Genomic DNA, 25246 nt, shown 5'->3' on the forward strand with positions numbered 1-25246 from the left:
CGGCACCTCCCCTTTCTCTTCCGCCCTCGAAATTCCTGTTATTTCGAACAGTTGCCAACACAACGTTTTTCCAGGGCCCAGCATCACCTGGCATTGAAGAGGGACCCTGAGGGAGGGAGTGAGTGTGTGTGTGTAAGGAAGGTGGGGCCGGCAGTCCGGTGCCAAGGAGATGGGGGCGGGGCCTGCTGCCGGGAGTCTCTGCTCCACCGACCATAAATTAAGAAAGAGCAACTTCCCTCTTAAGTTTCACACAGCACTTTCTCTTTTCCTATAACTTAGGACTCGATTCTCTGTATTTTTAAGAGTGAAGTTTTTCTTTTTTTCTTTCTCTCTCCCTCTCTCCCTTCCTCTCTTTCTGGAATGGGGGGGGGGCGGAGAGGATGAGGTTTTCTGAATTTAGTCTTTCCTAACTCATTAAAAAATCATAGGTGGCATTTCCTGCCCCTCACTGTGTGACTGACAAGCACTTGATAAGCATTGACTCTTGGAGGAGGTGAGCAATGCTTTACTATTAATGTCTCCATTTTACAGATAAGAACACTGAGACTGGAGAGTACATTGACAGAGGTCTTAGTTACAACAAAGAGGAATTCAACTCAAAATTAAACAAACAAACAAAAGAAGGAGGAGGGGGAAAAGAAAGAAAGAGAAAAAGCCATGTACTGGATCAGGTAAGCAAAAAGCCCAGTAGGTGGATCTAGCTTTACACAGGTAGGATCCAGGTACCCAAAAACCATGTTTGGACATCTGTCTTCACTGCCCTACTCCATTCTCTGAACTGGTTCTGTTTTAGGCGACTCATCCCCCACTGGGAGCACCGAGGCCACAGTAGCTCTTGCCTACTTCCTACAAACTCAGCAAACTTTTTTTCTAACACTTTTGGCAGGGTTCCCAAGGATGGTCTCATTGGCTGGGTTGGGGTCACATGCCCACGCCTGGAATCTGCACCAAGACTGGGAGAAGGCAGGGCCTACAGAGAAGAGTCAGAATGCTGAGACCAAAGATGGGAAGGTGATTCTGGGTAGGTGGAAGCAACCCTAGCTGCCTAACTAGTTGCCTAAAACCTAGTGCTGGTTTTTTTTTCAGTCACTAGCTGGGTTGACTTGCAGACTTAATCACAGACCCTTGCTTTTCCCATCGCAAAACAGAAATAATAATACCCATCCAGTCTCCCTTATTGAATTACAGAAATCAAATTAGACCTTGACCTAAAAAGCATTTGAAGAGTCAAATATAATGTTAAATATACGTTTATATATATATATATCTCCTATGTATACCTTCTACTTGGTTTGTTGAAATTAACTTAAAATCCTCTATATTTCCTAATTCACTTTCCTATTTTCCTTTTCAAAAATTCATTATAAAAGTAATACATGCTATAAACAATTTTAAAATATAGAGAATGAAAAATAAAATAAAGGATAAATAACCTTAATTTTTATAATATAAAATTTTATATATAATTTTATAATAAAATTCCCCCATCCTTAAAAGAACTACTATTAGCATTTTGGTATTCTTTCTTTCTTATCTCTTTTTCTGTGTATGTGGACACATGTATGGTTTTTTATATTACAGATGGCATATATAATACTGATTTAAAACCTGCTTTTTCCCATAAATAACATCATGAACATTTTACATGGCATTAAGTAGTTTCCTATAACATCAATTTAATGACAGAATGGTCTTCCATTGTTTAGCACAACCCCTCCTGTTAGACATTGGGATTGTCTCTAATTTTTCTCTGTTAGCAAAAATACTACAGGACACATCATAACAACTATTTGTCCATATTCATGACTATATCCTCAGAAAAATTTCTAGATATGGAGTTTCTGGGTCAAAGGTTTTGCAAAACTCTAAGGCTTTTGACATTTATTGCATATCCAGAAAGTTTGCACCAAATGATACTCCCATGAGCAATAGATCTGTGTCCATTCCTGCATCAGCTGTTTTAGTTGCTATTATGTTTTAAAACTCTTACAACTTTGATATCCTTTTTCTTTTTCAACTTAGACCCACGATTCCTTCCTCTTGATTACTTTTTGCAGGTGGAGCCTCTGTCTACTCCTTCCTGCTCCTAAGGACCAAGAAGTCTGAGCCAAGAGCAGCTGAGGAAAAACCTATGAAGTGTGCAGGGCTAGGAATCCAAAGAAGACCAAAGTCCAGAAGACCAAAGTCCACACTCAATGCCCACATTTAGAAGCTGTATGACTTTTGGTAAGTCACTTAATTTCACTCAGTGGCAGTGTCCACGTCCATAAAGCAGAGATCTAGTCCTGCCCCCAGTCTGCCTGCCTGACAGGCTATGAAAGAGCCCAAGAGAAGTGGATGTGAAAGTCCTTTCTAAGAGGTCAGTGCCAACACACGTGCCAGGGACACTTTGCATTCGCTCGCTTAGCTTTGTCCCCCATGGTAACTAGTCTCCAAAATGGCCCCAAGGAAGGATACTTCCTGAGATTCATTCCCTTACATGACGTCCTCTCTCCTTGAATCTAGACTTGTTCTGTGTCCCATTTTTAAGTAGCAGAATGCAAACAAAGTGACACTATGTGACTTTCTAAAGCTAGACCATCTGACTGAAACTATAGGAGACACTCCAGCAGAGAACATCCAGCTGGCCCCGTCCATCCACAAAACCATGACAGGTAGTAATATATCTTTGTTTTAAGGCACCAGGTTTGGGGCTGTATTGCTACACTGCAATGGATGAGTAAAACACCCACCACATTTTCTTCTAGGACCCTGAATCTGGGAGCAAGTCTAAAGCTTAATGGTTAAAATTTCTGTCTTTGCATAGAGATGGCCAATAGGCATATGAGAAAAATGCTCAATATTGCTAATTATCAGAGAAATGCAAACCAAAACTACAGTGAGGTATCACTTCACACCAGTCAGAACGGCCATCATTAAAAAGTCCACAAATGATAAATGCTGGAAAGGCTGTGGAGGAAAGGGACCCCTCCTACACCGCTGGTAGGAATGTAGTTTGGTGCAGCCACTGTGGAAAACAGTACGGAGATTCCTTAAAAAAACAAAAATAGACTTACCATATGATCCAACAGTCCCACTCCTGGGCATTTATCCAGAGGCAACTCTAATTTGAAAAGATACATGCACCCCAATGTTCATAGCAGCACTATTTACAACAGCCAAGACATGGAAACACCGTAAGTGTCCATCAACAGATGATATACATATATATATATATAATGTAATATTACTCAGCCATATAAAGAATGATATAATGCCATTTGCAGCAACATTGGATGGTCCTAGAGATTATCATACTAAGTGAAGTAAATCAGAGAAAGACAAATATCATATGATATCACTTATATGTGTAATCTAAAAAAAAATAATACAAATGAACTTATTTATAAACCTCATAGGAAAGAGACTCATTGGCATAGAAAACGATCTTATGATTACCAAAGGGGAAAATGAGGGGGAGGGATAAATTAGGAGTTTGGGATTAGCAGATACAAACTACTATATATGAAATAGGTAAACAACAAGGTCCTTCTGTGTAGCACAGGGAACTATAGTCTTGTAATAACCTATAATGAAAAAGAATATATGTATAATTGAATCACTATGCTGTACACCAGAAACTAACACAAGATTGTATATCGACTGTGCTTGAATTAAAAAAGAAAGTTGCTGTTTTTGGAACCAGATAGCCTGGTTCTTAATTTTTGCCACCACTCTCTTAGCAGCCCTATGATCTTGGGTAAATTATTAAACTCTCTGAACCTTACTATACCAGGCAGTAAAATGGGCATGAGCATAATACCTGCCCCGGGGCACTGCTGAGAGGATCACATTAGATAATATTAGCACGTAAAGCCCTTAGCACAACATCTGGCACATAGTCCTTGATGCATTTCAACTCTAATGGTGGTGACAATCCCTGCTGATAAAGTGCCTCACTTATTTGGCTCCTTTAATTAAATTTCTTAAAATGTATATATCAAAATACCCTAAGTTTTTTGCCCCCTACCTTGGCCACCATCACTGGGGCACACTCCCAGTCTTAGAGATATACTTTTGGTTAAAATCCCAAGACCAGACAAGATATTCGAAGTGGGTTTCCAAAAGTCATTTTCCTTAATAAAATTTTTTACATACGTTGATGTCACTGATCAAATATTTGCTTGATTTATGACCACACTCTGGAGGTCTGCTGCATAGTCTCTTTTGCACCCATGTTTATTTAAAGGTTGAATCATACTTCTTGTTCCTCAGTGGTGCTATGAAAAATTCTGAAGATAAGAGCCACATATTTCTTAAAGAGAGTCAAATGTTTGCAACCATCCTTTCTAAAAGTCCCTCATTTACTTGCTCTAAATACATCTATTGAGCACATACCAGTGTCAGACCCTAGTCTAGACATGAGGGATGGAAAAGGAAGACAACCTCTGAGCTTAAAAGCTTACACTCTGTTGGGGGAGGGGTGGCTGGAGGGAGAGAGTGACAGGCAAGTGAAAAATTATTATAATACTGAGAAAAAAGTACTGTGGAAGAGGGAGGCGTAGGACTCATGGCACGGAAGCCCAGAGAAGGACATTCCCTGCTGTATCTTGAACCAGGCTGCCTGGGCTGGTGAGGGAGCAGGTGGACGAGATGGAGTGGCAGACTCCCGCCCAGCAGCCACTCCTCAGCCCCTTCTTCTTGGACAGCTGAGGGTGGCCACGAGTGGCACATGGTGCAATGTGTTCTTCACACTGTTTCTTTTTCTGGGCAGACTGTCCTTCCCAGCCACCCTGCAGGAGGTGGGGCGGTGGGACCAAGTCCTGACTAACAGGAATGTGAGCAGAGTGCACCACTTCTGGTCTGGCACAGTTTAGAGATAGTACTGCCACCGTCTTCATCTCTCTTCCTTTGCTGCCTTGACCTTGGAGGCCTCAAGTTCCAGGTGGTGTAGCTATTAGATGGAGGGCCTGGGCCCACAAAAATTGTGAGGTGAGCAAGAAAGAAACCTATACCGTATTAAGCCACTGAGATTTCAGGTTTGACTTGGTACCCCTAGCCTGGCCCATCCTAATACACTGTAAGCCATTTCTACTCAATGAGATACAAGGGAAGTGTACTGTGGAGTTTGGGGATGGATATTTCCATTTATAATCAATTTTCTTTTAATGGATAAAAGGAGAGACATATAAGAAGTGCCCATTCATTATCCTGGCTGGCTGTCAGCTTCTTAGTGAAAAAAAAAGAAGTCTTATTAGATTGTGATGTTTGGAACTGCAGCAGCTATTATGTGAGCATGAGTACAGAACCAGGACGACTGTAGAGATGACAGCCCAGAGCCTTTACGTTGTGAAATTGCTGGTCTAAACTAGGATTGTCTGATTTCAGACCTCTTTTCTAACAAACAATAAATGTCCTGAGGGTGTCAGACTTTTATGTTATTTGCAACTGAATGTATCTGGACAGATACTAGCTACAAATGAGAATGAGGACTGGGGTTATAATGGGCGAGTAAAATGAATGGCTGTTCTTGGGGGCAGGTTATGTCACTGTCATCTCTTGTCTTCATCTTCATCCACACTGCAATCATTGTTGAAAAATAATAATCCTGGACAGTATTTACTCATCTGCAGTGTGCCTTCACGTACATTCTCTGGCTCTAAGGTGATAGAACAGCAGATCATGTAGGAGGTAACAGCTCTGTCTCAAGAGGCAGTCACACTCAGGGTCAAATACTGGCTTTCACACTCTCTTTGCTGTGTGACCTTGGACAAGGGACTAAACTCTCTAAACTATAGTTTCCTCATCTATATAATGGAACAGTTAACAGAAGTTCCCAGGTAGTGTCACTGTGAGGATAAAATGACACAACACAGAGGAAGTTTTAAGCACATTGTGTGGGACACTTTCAACGCTTCATACACAGGATTCCCTAAAATAAATTGGATTTTGATTGTCACAATAGCCTAGGAAGATCGTGGGGTCAGGCATTAACATTCTTATCTTAGAGTGGAGGGATTTCAGAGCCTTTTCCATAGTAGAACATGTTTCCTTGAAATCACCAAAGCAGCAAAACAAAATAAAATTTAAATTTTGAGATGCTTCCTTTTTGATCTCCAATAAACAAGAATCACTTCCTTCAGGAGAAAGGATTGATTGTTATAGCATATGTGCAAATGTGAGAGACTGTGAAATCTGTACTAAAAGTAACATACTCCAGAAGTTTTTTCTTAATCCTCTGGTATCAGCCCCCCAGCAACCCCCCACTTACCTCTGCCTTATAAAATCAAGTGAGAATGTACATCTTCTTAATCAACACAAGGTGCCTTGATGCATTCTACAAAATCTGTAAATCAAACAGCAAAGCTGACTTTTTTTCTTTTTTTTCTCCTTCATTGAAATCTTTGCTTATTACTCCTCTGATATTCAACATTCAAAACAGTTTACTTTCTGTATCTTTGCGGTCGCATGCCTGTCAACATCATTAAGTTAAGAGGATATAAAGGAACACCTTTCACTGTGTCACCATCTGGCTCTACACAACTGCCCTTCCTCAACACCCTCATCCTGTCATCAGAAAGTGACTGATATAACACAGGCCATATTTTCCTGTAAGTTGTTTAATGATTCACTTTCAACTTAAGTCCAGGAACAAACATTGTTAAAACTTGAACATTATTTGTGTTCTTAAACCTAGCTTAGTCATCACCTCCTTCAGAAAGCCTCTCCTCTTTCAACCGTGGACTGACCTCTGATGGGGCATTTACCTCACTGAGCTGTCATTGACCTGCCTTGATGTCCATCTTGCCTTGGCTTGGCTGCTGTACCCTCCTCTCCATCTCTGGTGCCCCGCATTGCACATTGCCCATTGCAGATGGGTTAAATGTTTGCTGAGTCAAGTGATGAGATCAGTGCCTGGTACATCCCCTAAAATGGGTGAGATTCCTTCAGGAGACTTACATGTAATACTTGTTAAAACGTTGTAGTGGAAGATATGCTGGTCCTGGGGTTAAATCGATATAGTGAGTCTAGCAGACAAGAAGATGAAGGTTATTATCAGATGCTAACTAGTTCTCTTTATCAGTGCATGCCATTCCTTCTTTCTCTGGTTGCTTGGTTTGGGAGACCCAACTGATTGTCTGAGTGCTCCTCCCTGCTCATGGACCACAGGATGAGCCCCGGGGCTTACCTTCTTTGTTCCTTTCTTCATCATCTCTCCAGATTCTAGGCAAACCTCTAGCTTGGTCCTGACCATTCACCTTTTTTGGGTGTCACAACTAGACTGGACTCTTCGATATCTGACTCATGTTTCCCACTCAATCATCCAAAGACAAAATATCATTAGATTCAAAGCAGAGAGCACAGCACAGAGGATAAGAAAAAATACAGAGAACCAGACCAACAAACCATTGGATTTGCCTTAGGAAGATAGAGCATTGGGGTTCTTGGAAAGAGTAATTTTGCAGGAATCATGGCACACAAGCCAAAATGGTAGGGGCTCTGACAACCAGTGCCGTTGGGAGTCTGTGCCTCCCTCTCTTTCCTGCTAACCTGCCTACGTGACCTTGGATAAGCCCTTCTCTGGGACTCTTGTTTCATCAGGAAGTCAAGGTTGGACTAGTTCAGCAATACACCAGAATGCCCTAGAGAGCTCACTAGTAATGCATGTTCCATGCTTTCCGTCCCCAGACACCCTGATTTAGGATATCTGGGGGAGGCCAAGGAATTAACATTTTCAACACACTCCAAGGGTGAGGTGGTTTCCTGGACCAAAAATACTGAAGCAGATGACCTTGTAGTCCCAGCCATGACATTCCCTTCCAGCTGTCAGTCCTAGTTGTCAGATTTGGGGACCATAGGGTAGTGAGGAAATGCTGGCAGCTAAGAAGCTCTGTGTGAGAAGTGTAGCCACAAAAGAAAGTCAGATGGTAGGTTATAGGGACCAGTCTAGGAGGACTGTGTTCATCCTGTGTCCCTCAGTGCCTGTTGGATTGAACTGGACTTGGGGAGACCTCAGTCCTAGCTCAGTGGGCAAAACTGAGAGCCTGCCTTAGCTTCCTGCCCGCATCTCAGGCTGAGCTAGTCACTCCTTTTTTTGCCCCAGACAAAGGCTACAAATTGGAATTGTGCTTGGTCCACATGGTGTTAAAATTTTTTTAATTTTCCAAACTTTAAAAATTGAGAGATTTCACACTGAAAAATTTTAAAATTCCAGATTTCTCTTGGAAAATCTGAAAAGAATAGAGATCAGCGCCACTGGACTTGTATTCACATAGGACATTGGCTGGAGCTGAGCAGCTGCGCCCTCTTTGGGTGAAAACAGGCATTTTCCAGTTTCCACAGTCTGGCTGGCCGGCTCTTTGTTTTCCCAGCTGGTCTTTTAGAGGCAGCTTTTGACTTGGCTCCTGATTCTAAAATTTGCTCTGGGATATGCCGGAGCAGCAGAGACCTACATACCAAGAACGTGGCATTGCTTGCCCTTGATTACGGAATTACCTCTGCACATGACATTTTTCACCTCCTCTCCAGCAGAGTGGAACGCCCTGTTGTTTAAGACAAAGCTGTTGTTAAGGCCATGGACCTCTAGTTACATGGTTTCTTCTCTACAAAGGCACATGAGAGAAATCCTATAATCTCAAAACCAGGATCACTGTCGTGGCATTCCTCTTGAAGATCAGCTGTGAAGGGGGTGCAGGATTGTTTCTCTGAGCTCGGCCTGCAACTCAGGGCTCACCTCTCAGAAGCACTCCATGAACTACCGTGGGGCTACCCTTGTGAGCAGCTCCATTTCACTTCTTAGACTTCTTTTACTATTGCTATTTCTGACTTCTTTTAAATTTTATCATAGTATAAGGCTTGTATCTTTGAAAAGTCAGACTTCAATCTTGATTAGAATAAAGCAAGGTTTAAATAAATGAATTCCTGCCCCCAACATACACCTAGTTTACAGCATCGCCTACAACGTATTATACTTACCTGTTCGGATGTTGGTCTCTTCTACTAGACTGTGAAGATAGGGCTGCAACTTATTATCACTGAGTCACTAACACCTAGCCCAGAGCCTTGCATGTAGTTGGCATTTAATAAATGTTTGAAGAATGAAATTGAAGGTGTTGCAGAACTGGTACAGCAGGGATCCATGAAGCAGGTGGAGGGGTTTGACAGGGCAGAACTTCCCAGTTTAGAGGGACGGAAGAGACCGGTTGTGTTTGGCTATTTTTCTAATTCAAGAAACATCCCGTTACCTAGGCATGTTATCACTTAAGAATACTGAGTTTGGAGAATTCGTTAAGGGTTTTCTGGTGGAGAGAAGATGAGCTTTGGAGAGAACTTGGAACTTGAAATCCAAGAATGTCTTTTTTTTTAAATGATTATGGGCATTTTGCTAAACTTTCTGAGCTTCATGTAGTTTTTGGTTCCAGTGTATCCTCAGCCACCTTACTGTTTTACACTGGATGTTTACCTATAACTCTGTGGCACCTCTCTTGGGGTAGAAATCTCAGAATGCCTGTCTATATACATATATACTACACACAGCAAAATGTATTAAATAATTTTATTCTTTTCTCCTTTATATTACTAACAGTAGCCCAGTGTTAAGCATTTTAGAAAACCTGAAGAAATAAAAAGATTTTGAGTTTACACACACATGTATAAAAATATATATTCAGATAAGCAAAAATCTGCTCATTGCATTGCCTAGCTTTCAAGTGTGCCAAAAATAAATAAATAAAACATCTGCAAATCAAAAGATAGGGCTAGGCAGTTTTGTTAAAATTCATTTTAACAATTTTAGATGACCAACACATGGTAATGAAATTCAAGTTAAAGTTACGGCCAGTTAACATTTGAAAAAAACATTGTGTGCTACTTGGGAGTAGTCCTTAAACAGAATCTGCTTTGTGCTTAAAACAGAGCTAGGTTCATCGTTTCAACAGTAAGCAGCAATGAAGATCAAGAAAATCCTCCACTTTTCTAAGAACCACTCTATCGTAGAAAGGAAAAAAACTGAAAAAAGGTATCGCCATCTTTTCACAATGGACATCAAAGTCAGAATTGTAGATTTACTAAGTGCTTGGATTAAAAAAATACTAACACAATAAGATCCTTGGTTAATTACCTTTGATTTTTAAAAATTTGAATACATAAAATATTTGCTCATTGGTATAACTTGAACTATCTTGCCTCCATCAAGTACTTTAAATGTGCAAAATGTTAGTCGTCTCAGCATTCAATGCTCTTCACATTCTGTCACCGAAGCCTGGAGATGAACCATCTCAGGGAGGTATCATTGCCAAGGAAGATGCAAAGCAGGCAAAGAAACCCAAAAAAACAAAAACCAATAATTCAGTCCTATGCCAGAGTCTCAAAGGTAGGTAGGCTGTTTCTGATCTGAGGTGAAATAAGTAATTCAAAATGTCCATACGCTAATGAAAGATACAGTATTGAATCTTTTGACACAAAAACAAAAGAATAATGATATTGCTACTTGGAACAGTATTCAACGTGGACAAGCAGATCTCGATGCTCGGTGACTGGATACTGGATGTTGCACTTGGGACACCCCACCTGGCTTTCATTGAGTGTGGCAGTGGGACTTTTTGGTGACGCAACTTTTACTTTTTTTTCAGTCTCTCTCTGGAAGGTGACTAATGGCTCTGTGAAACCAAACTCACGAAGCTGCTTCTGAAAAATAAACGTCAAATGAACACGGCTTGTATAGAGGCCTCCTGTTCAGCAGTTCTAATTGCTCTGTTAGATACTCCAGTTGCTTCAGTCTTCTGGACTGATTTTCATTTCAATCTCTGCTCATTGGTATTATGGTGGTAACACACAAGTTGGCTATAAATAACCCAAATTATCCAGGAAGTACTAGGGTTGGGTGTTCATATAGATAGGTTTTATTAAATGCTTAGAGCCAAATGGAAAGGTGGGCTTGTGTGCAGGGCTGAGAAAATCTGCTAAGTTTGTAAAAGAGGGGCAACTTCAGCAATAAAGAACTACATGGAATTAAGTGCAGCAAAGAATTTTAGCAGGTCAAACAGGTGATACACAGAAATGACTAAGATACTGCACCATTCCTTTGTGACTTCCCTTGCTCATGTTCTTTTCCTGAGGAACTTAGAATAGTCAGTAAGGCTTAAAAATGAACATTTTACCACATACTAGGAAGATGATGAACAGTGGGAACACAAAAGAAAAGTACAGGAAAATTATGGACTCTTTTGTATACCCTCTGGCTTCCTAAACTTTGAAAAACAGTCATGAAAAGGAATTAATTCTAAATATCAATTTCAAATATTATAAACGGTCAAAATCCATGGCATACTAGAGAATGGGGTCAAAAATATATTTTCTTTTATTCATAAAGAAGTTACAAATGACTTTTTTTTAACAACTGCTTTTTTCTCTTTTGAAAATTGAGGAATTCGATACGTAACATTCTACCATCTGCAGATATTCGGCAGTGCTAGAGTGATATATAATATATGTGCTAATGGGACATGGACACACACACACACACACACACAGAGGTTTGGTCCAAAAGCTTATTAGTAGGACAAAAATAGGTAAGTCAAAAACCATTTCCTTATAGAAACAATGTTATTTAAAAGGTAAATGTTTTTATAGATTTTGTTCAGAGTAATCTATAGAATGTGCTTAACTCAATATACCTAAATAGCGTATTGACAGTAATAGTCCATTATCTCTAAAACCAGCATTTTTTTTCTTTCTTTCTTTTTAAATAGAAAAACATAATTTCAGTTTAGGATCTACAACTGCCCTGCCTTGCGCCCTGCATCCCCAGGCCAGGCACTGTTTAGAGCTTCTAGAATCCCAGCGCCTGGGGCAGGTAGGGGATGATCCCAGGCACTGGTAATGTTATCATTACCAAGAGGCACATAATGTCCCTCTGACTGGTGCTCTGAACTGATGCTCAAAGGGCAAATGCTGTAGCCTCCTGCTTTGGGAACTGGTTTGACATATAAATGGAAAGATGGTGAAAAAGATGAAAATAAATCTTAGTTGAATCATGCCAGACTCACCAAGGATTCCAACTGCGTTATCTGATTTCTTGCTTTTTGGAGCTCCTTAAGAATTACATGCAATTGATGCTGCATATTTTGACGGTCAAGTTTTTCATTTTCAAAGTCTAAAGTACATGCCTGCATCTGGAAAAAATTGCCCAGGACAAGACAATTACAGTTAGTGTGTGTATGTGTGTGTGTGTATGTATATATATATATATATATAGTCTAGTTTTCTTGACTGGAGGCTTGTATTTCTTTATGATCACAAGAAGCAAAAGTATGTTGTACCATCAGAGCAAGCATTCCTCTGAGCACAGTGAGATGCTGATAAATTGAGAAGATTTGTCCAAGGAGCAAAGCCACAGCTTGGGGTCCCAGTGAGTGAAAAGCAGCTGAAGAAGCTGCTGGTTCGGGTCTGTCCTCCATATCCCCCTTTTTGTGAGGAAGGGAGAGAGGGGAAAGAGATGGCTGTTCACTGGTTTAGAACAGACTAAAAATCTCTGGTCTATATTCAGAGAATAAATGGTACCTCTTTGAGTTCTCAGGTTTTCTGGTAGTCCTATAAAGGAACATCATATCAGACTAGAACTCATTTAGGGAAGAATAAAATTTGCTAAGGCAAGAAAATTACCATCTCACCTCAGCAAATTTGGCTTAGCCAACAGACAGGAACAGGTATATATGGCTGGCACAGATAGTCACTTTAAATATTTTTGTTAAAGGTTTTAAAAAGCATTTTTCGTAACTTTCAAATGGTTCTTCATAGAATAGTGTAAACATGAGGAAAATTCCATTTTCTAAAGGGTTACAGTGACTTTAGAAGCAACCCCACTGAGTACCTGTTGTTCCAACAGAGCCATCCTTGTCTGTTCCTCTTGCTGCTTTAACAGAGACGTGTAAAGAAGCTGGACCTGTAGGATGTGAAGAGAGCCAACACTGTCACACGTGACCTTTTAGGGCTTGACCTTGACCCAGACATGAGAGGCTCACAAGTCTCACAGCTCTAACCCGGGTAACACCTACTCTTCTGGGTGAGCCATTTCCACTGGGGTTTGACGGTGACCTATGCAAGCAGCTGGGCTGAGAGTTCCCTGAAGCACACATTGAAAGTTAATAAAAAGCACTAAATTGCTGTGGACACATCCACTTTCTGGCAGGTTCTGACAGCCACTAATATTTCTGAGTAGGATAACAAAGTTGGCAATGCCTTGCCTCCTTGGCCACAGAGCTGGAGCAAAATTCTCAATCATTTTTGCTTAATCTCTCATAAATATCACTGCTCGTAGCCGCAGGCAGAAGTGAGGGTGGTAAAGACCAAGGAGGCAAATATCACAGAGTAATTTTTTTCTCTCTCAAATTTTGGAGGATTTAAAAAATTACTATTCTAATAGCAGAAATAATTAACATTTACCTCGCCCTTTAATTTACAAAAAGCACTTTCACACTCTCTCAACCTTCACAAAAGCTCCATGAGGCAAGAAGAGGTTATTATTATTACGATTATTAATTTCACACATGTATAACCTGCATATCAGAGAAGTTAGTTGATTTTCTGAAGGCACACATCCAGAACTAGAGACCAGGTATGGACTCCAAATGATGTTTTTTCCATTATTTTGTGCTACTGAGCAAAATTTAAATGAATGAGCTTCTGTTGAAGTAGTATTCAATTCTAATGAGCCTAACTTAGTAGCGCCAGGATTGCTGAGACGGACCTCCTGGATCATGCTGTGAGCATAACGAGAACCCGGGCGGCATCTGCTGAATTAACTTGGGCACAGTGTCATCACGATCACAGCACCAGCCTAGGAATCAGCCTGGATCCCCTCTTGACTTCACCCCTTTTGGCGTCTCACACACCTGCCTCCTTCTCACTCAGAACCTGTGTTTGTGGGTTCCTCGCCAGGAGGGAATTCCCGCCATCACTCACCTCACTGGTTCCCTCTCACCATCAAGTCTTTGTCCAAAATGCCATCTCCTCAGTGATGCCTCACCTGGCCCCCAATTTCTCTTGGTCATAGTACCCTGTTTTATTTTCTTTAGTTTACTTGTTTATTTAGATATGTGTTTATGGTCTCCCTTCTAAATACGAACTGCTTTGGGGGTCGGAGGCAGGAACTTCTGTTGTCCTTGATGGTTCCCGAGCAGTTAAAATAGTGCCTGGCACTTAGTAAGCACAATGTAAAATCTGAATTATGAACCCTAGGAAACCTTGTTGGCTAGACCCACCTGAGATAAGAGCTCTTCGGATCTCTTCTTCTCTTCCTCAAGTTTTTCCCTGGCAAGGTCATTCTCTTCCTTGAGCCTTTGTATTTTCTCTGTTTTATGCCTGTCATCTTCCAGATACTGTACATCTGCCTTTCTTTGTGAACACAGCAGTTGATTTAAATCTTGAACTTCTTTCTGGGTTTCTTCATACTTTCTTCGAAATTCACTAAGTTCAAAATTCAACTGAGTGATGGTTTGTCGCTGCACCTCAAGATCATTTTTTGCATTTGCCAAGAGATGGTTGTAAAATTTCTGCTTTTCTTCTTGAAGACAACCTATGACAAACACATCAGGGCACAACTCACTTTATAAAATAGATCATCTTCCTGAAAAAAAAAAATGTCAGTATGTTTCTATAAACAAGATCACATTATTTCCTCACTTTCTAAAATGAAGGGTGAAGAGGTAGGGGCTCTGGTTGATATTTGACAGAACAAGAAACAGAAGTTCAGGTTGAAGTTACAAAATGAATAAAGAGAAGAACTAGAAATGGTAATATAATTATTCTGAGGGAGGGAAAGTCACTAATGTCTAAAGAAAATAAATCAACAAATAAGGACATTAGCTCATCATTTAAAGATACAGAGTAGTTACCAAAATCAAAACCAGAAATGCTAAAAGCAGCTTCCCCGACGGGAGGAAGAAATAGGGATTAGGATGGCATGGGAAAGGTGGGGCAGGGCCTTCTGTACTGTGGTTACATTATTTTAACAAGTGCTTATATTACTTTGATAAAACACACAGAGAGAGAGAGAGATAGCAGAAGAGAGGCAGAGAGCAAGAGAGTGAAAGGGAAAAGAAAAACTGTTACCAAAGGAAAAAACTAGACTTCACCCATCATTAAAATTCTACTTTTATGTGCAATAAACTTATAAAGGCATTACAGTAGTAACTTTGTCCTCTTTAGGGATAAACAGCTTTGAATTATCTCTAGAGATATTCACCCCCCCCCCTTTTTTTAACATTAGCTTCATTTAAAATATTCAAATGTGAAGCTCTGAGATTACGAGTCTTGCTGGGCTTTCTTTAGCCTTGTCTTATGTAATTCAACGTTCCAGTCACACCAGGGCTGTCAGTCATTTAAATGAGTGCTTTGTATGGGGGTTTCTCTTTCCCTGGCTCATCCCCCGGAACGACTGAATCTACTTCCCTATTTGTAACACGAGACAGAGGATCTTTCCTGCCCCACCTCTCAGGGTTCTTGTGAAAGGATCAATGAATGTCAAGGAAGCTGCAAAGTACTTGACAAAAAGATAGCATCACTCATAAGGGACCTCACCTCACTTCTAGGGTGAGATTCAAATGATTGAAGAGTCATCTATAAAATGTAATCCTTCTCTTGGGAGTGATATAAATTCGTGCTAAAGGGAAGCGGAGTAAAAAGACAGTCGGTGATAAGGCCAGTACTAGGGGAAATAAACTGGAGAAGGACTTTGCAGGAGGGGAAGGACATGCACAGGGGAGAAAACAATGCGCCTTCAGAGATGCAAGGTCCCTCTACCCTGTGCCTTATGCCCTCTTGTATCAGAAAATAATGAGAAATGAAACAGACTGGCATTTATTTATTTCTCATTTCAGGGCTGGCAGACTTGCTCTTATTTTACTTTCTAACATGTATCTATAAAAAATCTATATTTGATGAATCTCTCCTTTTGGAAAATGTCAGGCAGGCCAACCCCAAAGAATATTTTTATACCAGTACCTTCTGATGCAGTCTTTTTTGTCTGCTGTGAGACTGCATGAGCAGCTGTTTCCGATTTCTGTTCCAACTCAAAGATCTTCGCTAAAAGTCCTTTAACGTAGACCTCTCGCTGCTGATCATACACAAGCCATTGCTGGTTTTTCTCCAGAGCCTGAAAGTGAAAATGAAAGCAAATCAATAACAACAACAAAGAAACCCCAAAATCTTAAAAAGGGAGCCCAAGTGATGCAGTCTTTTCCAGCACATAAAAACTCGAATGGCTCACATGGCATCCCACACAGAGACATGCTAATGCCGCACAGTTTCTGAATTCCTAGTAAGATGGTGAAGTCACGTTGACACAGGGTTAAGTTCATTTGTCTGCTGTCTCCTGTACATTATGCTGTACAACTTGCTTTGTGTCTGTGTCCACATTATTTCCTGTAAACTAGAATGCTTTTATAGCAGAGGTGGAGATGCACCGTCAGACAGATACCCTTTAAGAAAGAGCTATTTCCGCCCAACACAGGGCTCTGCGTGGGAGCCCGCCCCTGGACAGACAGAAGCTCTGCCAGGTTTGCATCCGGGTCTGACGTGACCCTGCCCAGTCCTGCTGCCCTCCTCTTCCTTTCACAGATGCCACTTCCCAGTAAACTGCATGGCTAATTCCATCTTGGTGTCTGCCTCCCGGAGAAGCAAACTTAAATACTACCCCTTCTCTTTATCATCAATTTTTATCCTTTACCTCTTTGAGAACTGAAAATTCCCAAACGGGGACCACTCACCTGGGGTGAGTGTATAGGGGCTTCTGAACGCAGTTGTTTTATACATGTTTTATATGTATGTGTGTCTGTGTGTGTGTATTCATTCATTCATTCATTCATTCATTCATTTATAATTTACGTCACAGGAGGAAAATGTTAAGGGTGAAGGGCCACAGAAGGAGGCACACACGGTGATGCTAACACCCCTTTGCAATGGCCAGGCTCACTGGTGCTGAGCCCTCTGCCCTTGCCGCCCACGCTGATGTCTGTCTCCACAGGAATGCCGTGACGTCAGGTTTAGATGTTCATGCTCTCTTTACACAAATAGTCATTGAGACATTTCCCCAGCCTCTGAGGAACACAGAATGAAAAGGGGGCAGTCCCATCCTCTTGGACTGAAGGCAGTGACTCATCGGGTCTTGGCAAACTCTGATTGGGGATTTAGAAATCCTCAGTTGGAGGGTGATTTCCCCATCGAGAAGTGACAGGAGATGCAGGCCAAAAGCCCAAAAGCTTCAGGTTAGTTAATACAATAATCACTTATTAGAGTGAGGCAAAATAGCTACGGCTAATAAATTCCGTTCAACCTCTTCCCCAGTCCCCCAAAGTGCTAAACTGTTTTAATTATATTAATAACTGAGAACTTTTTAAAGCTTCTAGACACAACTTCCTAAAACTGAAGCTATGTTCCCTTAGGCTGACATTAAAATCGTCCACAATCTGCTGCTTCCCATCGCTTCGGGTCACAGCCTGGCCCTTCCTCTCCTCACTGCTGCCTCGTCTATACAACTGTGCACACCCTCTGGGCCTTGCTTAAATCCCTTCCTTTGCGCAGAGTGCCCTAGAACCCATTCCTGTGCCACCTGCCCCCTTAAATCCCATCTTTTCATCAAGTTCTAGAGAGTCCAGGCTGGTCTGTCAAGCCCCCTCACCGTAACTGTCCTCATCAAGCTTTCTCTCCTTTGTAAGCCAATAGTGATTTTAAGGTGCACTAGATCTAGCTGGCATCTTATACTCATGACCTTGATTGCTTATGGATGATACTGCTTATCTTAATTAGATCCCGCGCCCTCTGTTTAGATATTTTTCCCCACAGTTTCATGCACGTGTTCACTGTTTCCGTAGCAAGTGGCTGCCTGATAAATGTCTGTGAATGATGCTTACAGCACGGGGTGGGGAAACAATGGCTGCAAGAACAGCAAGCACCCGAGCCAGCCGTGTAGCAACACAACAGAGTTCGTGCATGCTCAGGGAAGGGAGGAGAGGGCAGGAAAGGATCTAGCAGTTCCTATGTCTGAGAGTATAGCACAGGGAACCGTATTCAATATCTTGTAATAACCTTTAATGAAAAAGAATATGAAAACGAATACATGTATGTATATGCATGACTGGGACATTATGCTGTACACCAGAGACTAACACACTGTAACTGACTATACTTCAAAAAAGTTAATTAATTAATTAATTTAAAAAAAAGAATCTAGTAGTTCCTTACATACAATAGAACAATCCATTCAGAGGGATTCAGAAAGAATAAAACACTTTCAAAAATCTCTTACTCATTTAACTAAGTAATGTATGAAAATGTAATCAGAACCCCTTTGTAATGGAACTATAACTACTTCTATAATCTTCCAAATGTATACATGGGTCCTTTGTGTCATAACTCATCCCAAACCTGTTGGAATTTATTATTACTAAAGATTAACGCATGGCAGCCAGAATGTATAACTTCTCATCCTTCAGGGCTGCCAGAAAGAAATGGTACAAACACAAAGTTCTTAACAAAGAAGTTGCATGGTGTAACTCTACTGACGTAGAATAAACATGCTGGAATACATTTTCAAAAGTGTTCAATTCTGTGGTAAGGAACATACTAGAAGTTCTTGGTTGTAGATCAGGACACCTTCTTTCAGGTAGGAATTTCCATCCTTTAAAGATACATGTGTTTGAGCTCCGTGTCCAAAAAGATCTACACATATGGAAACCCTTAAGTCTCGAGAGTTCCTCCAACCGTTGCTAGGCTGCTTCCACAAACATCCTACAAACTCATAAGCAAAGCTTCTAGGTATGGGGCTTAAAGGATTTTTCAGTGTCTGTTCTGTATAGAACTAGGAAATGGATTAGGACAGAGGCAGTCTCTGGAATCAAAGACTTAATCCAGGGCCCTCCCTCCAGCCACTTTTCTCTCTGCACCTTTCACGCAGCTCTAACATTAATTCTCCTTGTGTGGCTTGAGAGTTCATGTATGAAGTGGACATACTGTATAGCCACTCTGTTTTATACACTCAAGTTTAGCTGATAAGAGATATGGCATTGTATGACTCAAAAAGCAAGCTTATATCCAAATATTTATAAATCATTGTATTAGATGCTAAAGATACCTAATTTTATACCAAATTTAAAATCTGTACATATTTAAGAAATGTAAATAATTAAAGTCAACGTTGAATGGTCATGAAAAATTTCTTCTTTTAAATGAATCTGTCCATACATCACTGAAGTACAAGAAACAAAACTACATTGGTTTAAGATGTGAGAGACAATATTCTAAAGTGCCACATGATGGCGATGTTACTTCAAAAAAGTAGTAAACACTTCTTTACTCCTGACCTCACTGACACTTTCCATTACTTTCTTCTCTTAATAGAATCAATAATAAATGAACCTGAAAGCGATCAGTAATTGTTGATATTATGAGTATTGCAACCTTAGAGTCCTCCTTGCATTAATTGTCTCTTCCAGCTTTGTGTCATCTACTCATTTGTTAGACACGCATTTACCATTTCCATCCAAGTTATCAATAAAAATACAGAACAAGAGTAGGCAAAAGTGAAGCTGTGTGGAATGCTACTGATGCCCTTCCTCCTGCTTTGGCAGGGATCCATTAAATAGTCCTTGGGCAAAAATTCTAACACAGGTTGAAAAGTTAGCCTATATTGGAGGAAGGAAAAAATGTGTCAGTTGACAAAACTGGAATACGGATGATAGACTACATAGTATTGTGTCCATTCAATGTCTTGTAATAGCCTATAACAAAAAAGAATATGAAAAGGATATGCCTGTGTGTATATATACATATATATATAAATACATATATAGAGAGAACTGAATCACTATGCTGTACACCAGAAAAGAATACAACATTGTAAATCAATTATACTTCAATTAAAAAAAAAAGAAGTATTGTGTCCATGTTAAACTTATTAAAGTTGCCATCTGTACTGTAGTCATGTAAGAGAATATCCTCATTCTTAGGAATACACGTTGAAGTAACTAGGCTTAAAGGGCTGTGGATATACACAACTCATTCTCAAATGGTTCAGAAGAAAATGTGTGTGTGTGTGTGTGTACAGGGGAGGGGACTGAAAGAGAATGAAATGGGGTAAAATGTTGAAAATGGTTCAGTTTGGTAAAGAATACATGGGCTTCTATGAACCATTTTTCATTCTTACAACTTTTCTGTGAATTTGAATTTTTTTCCCAAATAAAAAGTTAAAAAGTAACTATTAATTTATCTTCCCTAAATTCTGTTGAAAAATCAGATTTTTAAAATTAAGAGCGAGGAATGCCTATAAAACTGCCTTTTAGCTATTTGGTTTCAAAGTTACTGACACTAGAGAATGTTCACAGCATTAACTCCTTGTAGTTATTTCAAAATATCAACTGACCTAAATGGTAGCTGAGGAATGATAATAGCTCGGCCTTAAGAAAGGGAAACATAGGTTTTTAGGGCTTATTTTAGTATAACAAATACTGATTCTTAAAAGAGGTGGGCAAACTTCCACAGGAAGTTGTGTGGGAGCTTTGCAGAGGGGTGTAGGTCTAGAATTGCTGAGCTCAAGGGCCAAGTAATACGACATTAAGGACTCCGAAGAGTGAGAGTTCTCTTTCCCTGCTCCTAAATCCTCCAACTACAATTCTGCTGGTCTAAAAGATATGCTGAGATTCCAAAGGGATAACCAGAGCTAAACCACCTCTTGCTCCTCAAATGTTAAGTTAATGATTCTTAAAGGGTGGTCCTCAGATCAATGGCAGTAGCAGCCGCATCTGAAGCTTACTGGAAATGGAGAATCTCAGGTTCTATGCCGTATTAATCATTTTTACATAAAAATAACACTAGTACAATTCAAGAAACTTTGCAAGATTCCGTTTAGTAAGTCTTTCCAACTTTCTAGATGTTGGGGATAATATATGACCTACAAAAAACTTATTCTGATAGTTCTTTAAGAATTATGTTTCTTCATTATTTTAGTTACCTCTAAATAAATTATTTTGATGAGGGGACTCTGGTACCCCACTATACAGACACTCAACAGATTTAAATTCTCCTTTCGAAGATCAAATAAACCTCAAGGTATACCTGCTAGATGAGATACAAAACAGGAATCTTAAGAGCATACTTAGATCAGGGTAGACATGCCAGTAATATTTCTGGAATCACAATATCTACATACTAGCCTAATAATTAAATCAAGAATTTCATACTTTGCCTACCTAATCTTAAAACTTGAAAAAAATACACTGTAAATAGTAGTCTTGTGTCCTCAATTTATTTAATTTCCAGCGAAACCCATCAATCCATTGAAGACATAAGTCTGAAATAATACAGCTTTAAGACATATCTAAAATAACCTCTTATCAAATTCTAGAGAAGAGAAACGTTGAGTAGACAAAGAATGTGTTTTGTTTCCAAACTACGAAAGCAAATCGTGGTTCCAAGGGAATAATGTCAAACTAAAGAGTATATCTTGCATGGATAAACAAAAAGAAAAGAAACTACAAATTAAATTACATTAAAATAATAAAATAGTTGGGCAAATTAGATTTAGGTGGAGAAGGGATATTATTGAGGTATTTGGTAGAAATGAGTGATTTCTAGGGCTTTCTAGCCTAAAGAGACCACACGTAGAGGAAGTAAGCTTTCCTGGCCTTCTTGAACTCCTGGAAAGAGACTTACAGGTGGTAATCTAGAGAGATGATATCAAACCATTCATTTCTCTGTCTCTTCAAAAGATTTTTTTCAAGTCACAGCATTAATGTTGTCAATTTCCATGAGATTTTAAAATAAATGAATTAGTCCTCTTTAGCTACAACTTAATAAAAGAAAAGTGAACTTACGTCTTTCAGCTGTGTTTCCATTTCATGAATACTACTCACTGACGCATTGAAGCAACTTGCAGCCACAGTCTGTAAGTAAATCAATGTTAGTTAACATTGTAAATTTAACAACAGAAGTTTCCTAGTTTATTCAGTTCCATAATAATACAGTATATTCACAGGGGCACCCCCAAATCAGATCTAGTTCATGCTGGTGAACTATCACGATAGGTAGCAGAGAAGAATGAAGACATCCTGGAAGCTTCCTAAGCAGACTGGAAACCCTGAGATTTCATATCTAATCTGACTTGTAAGGTTCCTCTGGACCCCCGATCACCAGAATAGTCCTCAATGCATATGAATAGTCCAGTGGTTTTCATCAGAAGGAGACAAAACAAAAAACTGGGCTACTAAAATGAAATTTGGAAAACATTAAATTGTCAGATGAAAGGTAAAAGTTGTTTTCTAGAATTACACTTGTATTACCAATAGTATTAATTAGTATTCGTTCGTATAGATCTCAAAACATAATTTGTCTCCTCTTTTTTCCTTCTTTTTCTCATAGAGGAAAAAGAGGGGAAGTAGGGGGTTAGGTACCCAGGCTAGCCAACAAAATTCATTAAAAGCTCTATCTCTGGCTTTTAATAGCTGTAAGGCAAGAGACTTGTGTGAAGCCTGGCAAGGAAGCTCAAAATATATTTTCTTTTCTCCAAAGGGGCTCTAGACACTCACTCTAAGTATGTATCCCTTTCTCCCTTTCAATTTAGTCTCTTAGGTGGAAACTATGACAGAGATAGTTCACGAAACCCCTTTCCTTTTATCCCTGGGTGCACCGTGGACTACATTTCCCAGCATTCCCTGTGGTTAGTGAAGTCATGACACTGAATTCTGACCAACGGAATGTGAGCAGAAGTGAGATATGCTAATCCCAGGCCTAGCCCCCACGCTCCCCCAATTCTCCACATGCTCTCTAGCCCACAGCTGTGTATAGAGGACCTGCACCTTGAGGGACAGGGGTATAGTCCTTCCTCCACTAAAAGGAACGAACCTGGATCTCTGAATGACTCTGTGGAGCAAAGCTTTCTCCACTCCAACCTGCACTAGATTGTGACATGAAAGAAAAATCATCATTTGTCATATGAAAAATAATCATTTGGAGGTTGGTTGTTATAGCAATTAGACATGCTGATCATACAGAAATTAATAGTGGGCCTCCCACACAATTACTATAAGAATGCATTTTTAAAAATTATTCATTTCTACCAAGATTTACATTTCTATCTTTAAAAGGGGAGAAACTAATCCTTGAGTTTTAAGGAAACATTTAGTCAACCACTTTGGATTTGACTGTAATGTTTCATGAGTTTCAGCTCTATGGAAATTCTGTAGAAAAACTTAACCTCTTTGAACTTATCTGTAGAAAAACTCAATCGTTCATCTATGAGAATGCACATAAATTATAGGTCTAATCAATCTGACTACCCTAAAGGGGAGATAACGTACAGAGACGTCTAACAATATAGAGATATTATACCTGAAAGCTACATATTTTCTTCTATAGGTGGTATTAATAATTGTAGTGTTAGTGTTATTCAAACTTCCAAAAGAATCAAAGGTATGATCAATGAGAAATCATGTATTTAGCACTTACTATATGTCAGGCACTATCCTAGGTAATGTATATACATTGTAGCATTTAATCTCCAAAATTCTTATTCAGATTTTACCCATGTGAAAATTAAGGTTTAGGAGAGGAGTCTGGTGAATTCTAGTGTCGTCTCTAAGGCTAGAGAGGTTAAGGAATTTGTTCAGTTACACAGCTAGCAAGTGGAAGAACCAAGATTTAAACTCATATCTGCCTACCCACAAATCCTTGCTCTTTCTGCTACACTAGTGACTCTAAAACAAAAAAGGAGGAGAAAAAGCCACATGTAGTTAGGAAAAGCATATTTGAATAATATAATTGGGTGTCACAACTATGAAAAATAATCAAAAATTGAAGCCTACTGTGTTCATGAATAAAGAATTAAACAAAATCTTCCTGACAGTTGTGGATACACAGTGGATTCTGCATACCTGGGCAAAACAATGGTGTGGGGAGTGGAGGGAGCCATATTACCTATTTTTATTTATGGAGAAGTACCAGGCTATTAAAAAAAACAAAGTAACCTGTTAGTATACTACCTGTTTCACCACCTGACAAAGCATACTTCAATAGACTCATTCTTCATAAGAATTACAAACTATAACAGAAAGGTTAAAAAAAAATCTATGTTTAAAGAAATTAGTACCTGTGATAAATGAAGTGTATTGGCTTTGCCTTCAAGTTCAGCAAGCCGAGCGGTTGTAGCAGACAACTGTTTTTTCAATACATCTGTCTCTTCAGACAGGGATTTTAACAGCTGTTCCCTCCTTTCCCCTTCCTTTGTTTTCTCTTCCAGCTGTTCAAGCAATGTAGTAGTACTGTATTTAGCTTTCAGCTGGTCTCTGAGTCGCTGTATTTCTTTGTCCTTCTCTGTGAGGCAATAAGCATTCTTTTCCCTCTCAGCTTCAAGGACTCGAATTTTCTAGATATAAACTAACAAGAATCTTAGAACAAAGCCAGGTCAAATGTGAAAGTAAACAGTATACTACACTAAGCATTTATAAAGTGTTGATTACATATTGAGTCAGCATTATACCAGACACTAGGGCCAAAAAAAGAAGAAACCAAGGTCTTATGCGGAGAGCTCATAGACAGGTAAACTAACACATTAATGCAATATGGTTAGTCCTGTAGTTAAGACATATATAAAATGAATGGGACATGGACACAGAAAGGAGAAACCAACTCTGTCAACAGTGGTGACAGAAAGCTAAGGAAAAGCTGGTTCTTACCTGAGTATCCACTAATCATTCCTCCATCATACCAGTTCTAATAATCTTACAGGCTAAAAGTGAGTCATACAAGAGATACATGCTCACTGATGAACTTGAAGCGACAGAAGTTTAAAATTACAGAATGTTACAGCTGGGTAAAAGTGCATTTATAAACTTGCTTCTTATTATTAAATGATTTAGTATCAAATCTAGAAGGTGATCTTCAAAGAAGTGTTCAACATTTTCAAGGATTTGAAGGCATGCTTGCTAAACTGCTGGCATAAGGGAGAAAGCACCAAAAGAAACGGTAGGAAAAGTTAACAGAATGGCTTTACATGCTAACAAAGGGAAAAAAAAAACAACTAAAAAGTTGCATTTGGGGGTTGAGGGGAGAAGCAGTTGTTCAAATAGAGATAGGGAAACTGAGTTGGATGGTCCTGTGAAAATGATGAGATTTTAGTTGGCTGTAAGCTTAAGATAAGACAGTAGTATGATAGTTACAAAAAAAGCCACTATAATTTTAAGCTTTCACTGAGTACAGCATCCAGGTTAGGGGAAATAAT

The 25246-nt window shown here is 39.6% G+C and overlaps 1 protein-coding gene and 1 long non-coding RNA gene across 4 annotated transcripts in view; one reads left to right on the forward strand and one right to left on the reverse strand.

The window, feature by feature from the left end:
- Nucleotides 1–12003, forward strand: LOC116667116. Of its 3 annotated transcripts, none has more exons than XR_004323871.1 (5): nt 1–118; nt 532–671; nt 887–1021; nt 2058–2226; nt 10611–12002. It is a non-coding gene; the product is annotated as an uncharacterized LOC116667116 (long non-coding RNA). The 3 variants fall into 3 exon arrangements; XR_004323873.1 differs by lacking the exon at nt 10611–12002 and adding an exon at nt 8195–9414; XR_004323872.1 differs by having other exon boundaries at nt 38–132; nt 10611–12003.
- Nucleotides 9519–25246, reverse strand: part of CEP55 (centrosomal protein 55) — an 18664-nt gene continuing 2936 nt past the window's right edge. Inside the window, exons 3-9 of the mRNA XM_006183658.3 lie at nt 24116–24391; nt 21846–21914; nt 15982–16132; nt 14241–14554; nt 12851–12922; nt 12027–12152; nt 9519–10665 (exon numbers count right to left, since the gene is read on the reverse strand). Coding sequence (XP_006183720.1) covers nt 10465–10665; nt 12027–12152; nt 12851–12922; nt 14241–14554; nt 15982–16132; nt 21846–21914; nt 24116–24391 — 1209 coding nt within the window. The 3' untranslated portion in view covers nt 9519–10464. The remainder of the gene's footprint in view (nt 10666–12026; nt 12153–12850; nt 12923–14240; nt 14555–15981; nt 16133–21845; nt 21915–24115; nt 24392–25246) is intronic.

This window comes from Camelus ferus, chromosome 11 (genome assembly GCF_009834535.1).
Source record: "Camelus ferus isolate YT-003-E chromosome 11, BCGSAC_Cfer_1.0, whole genome shotgun sequence".
NCBI lineage: Eukaryota > Metazoa > Chordata > Mammalia > Artiodactyla > Camelidae > Camelus > Camelus ferus.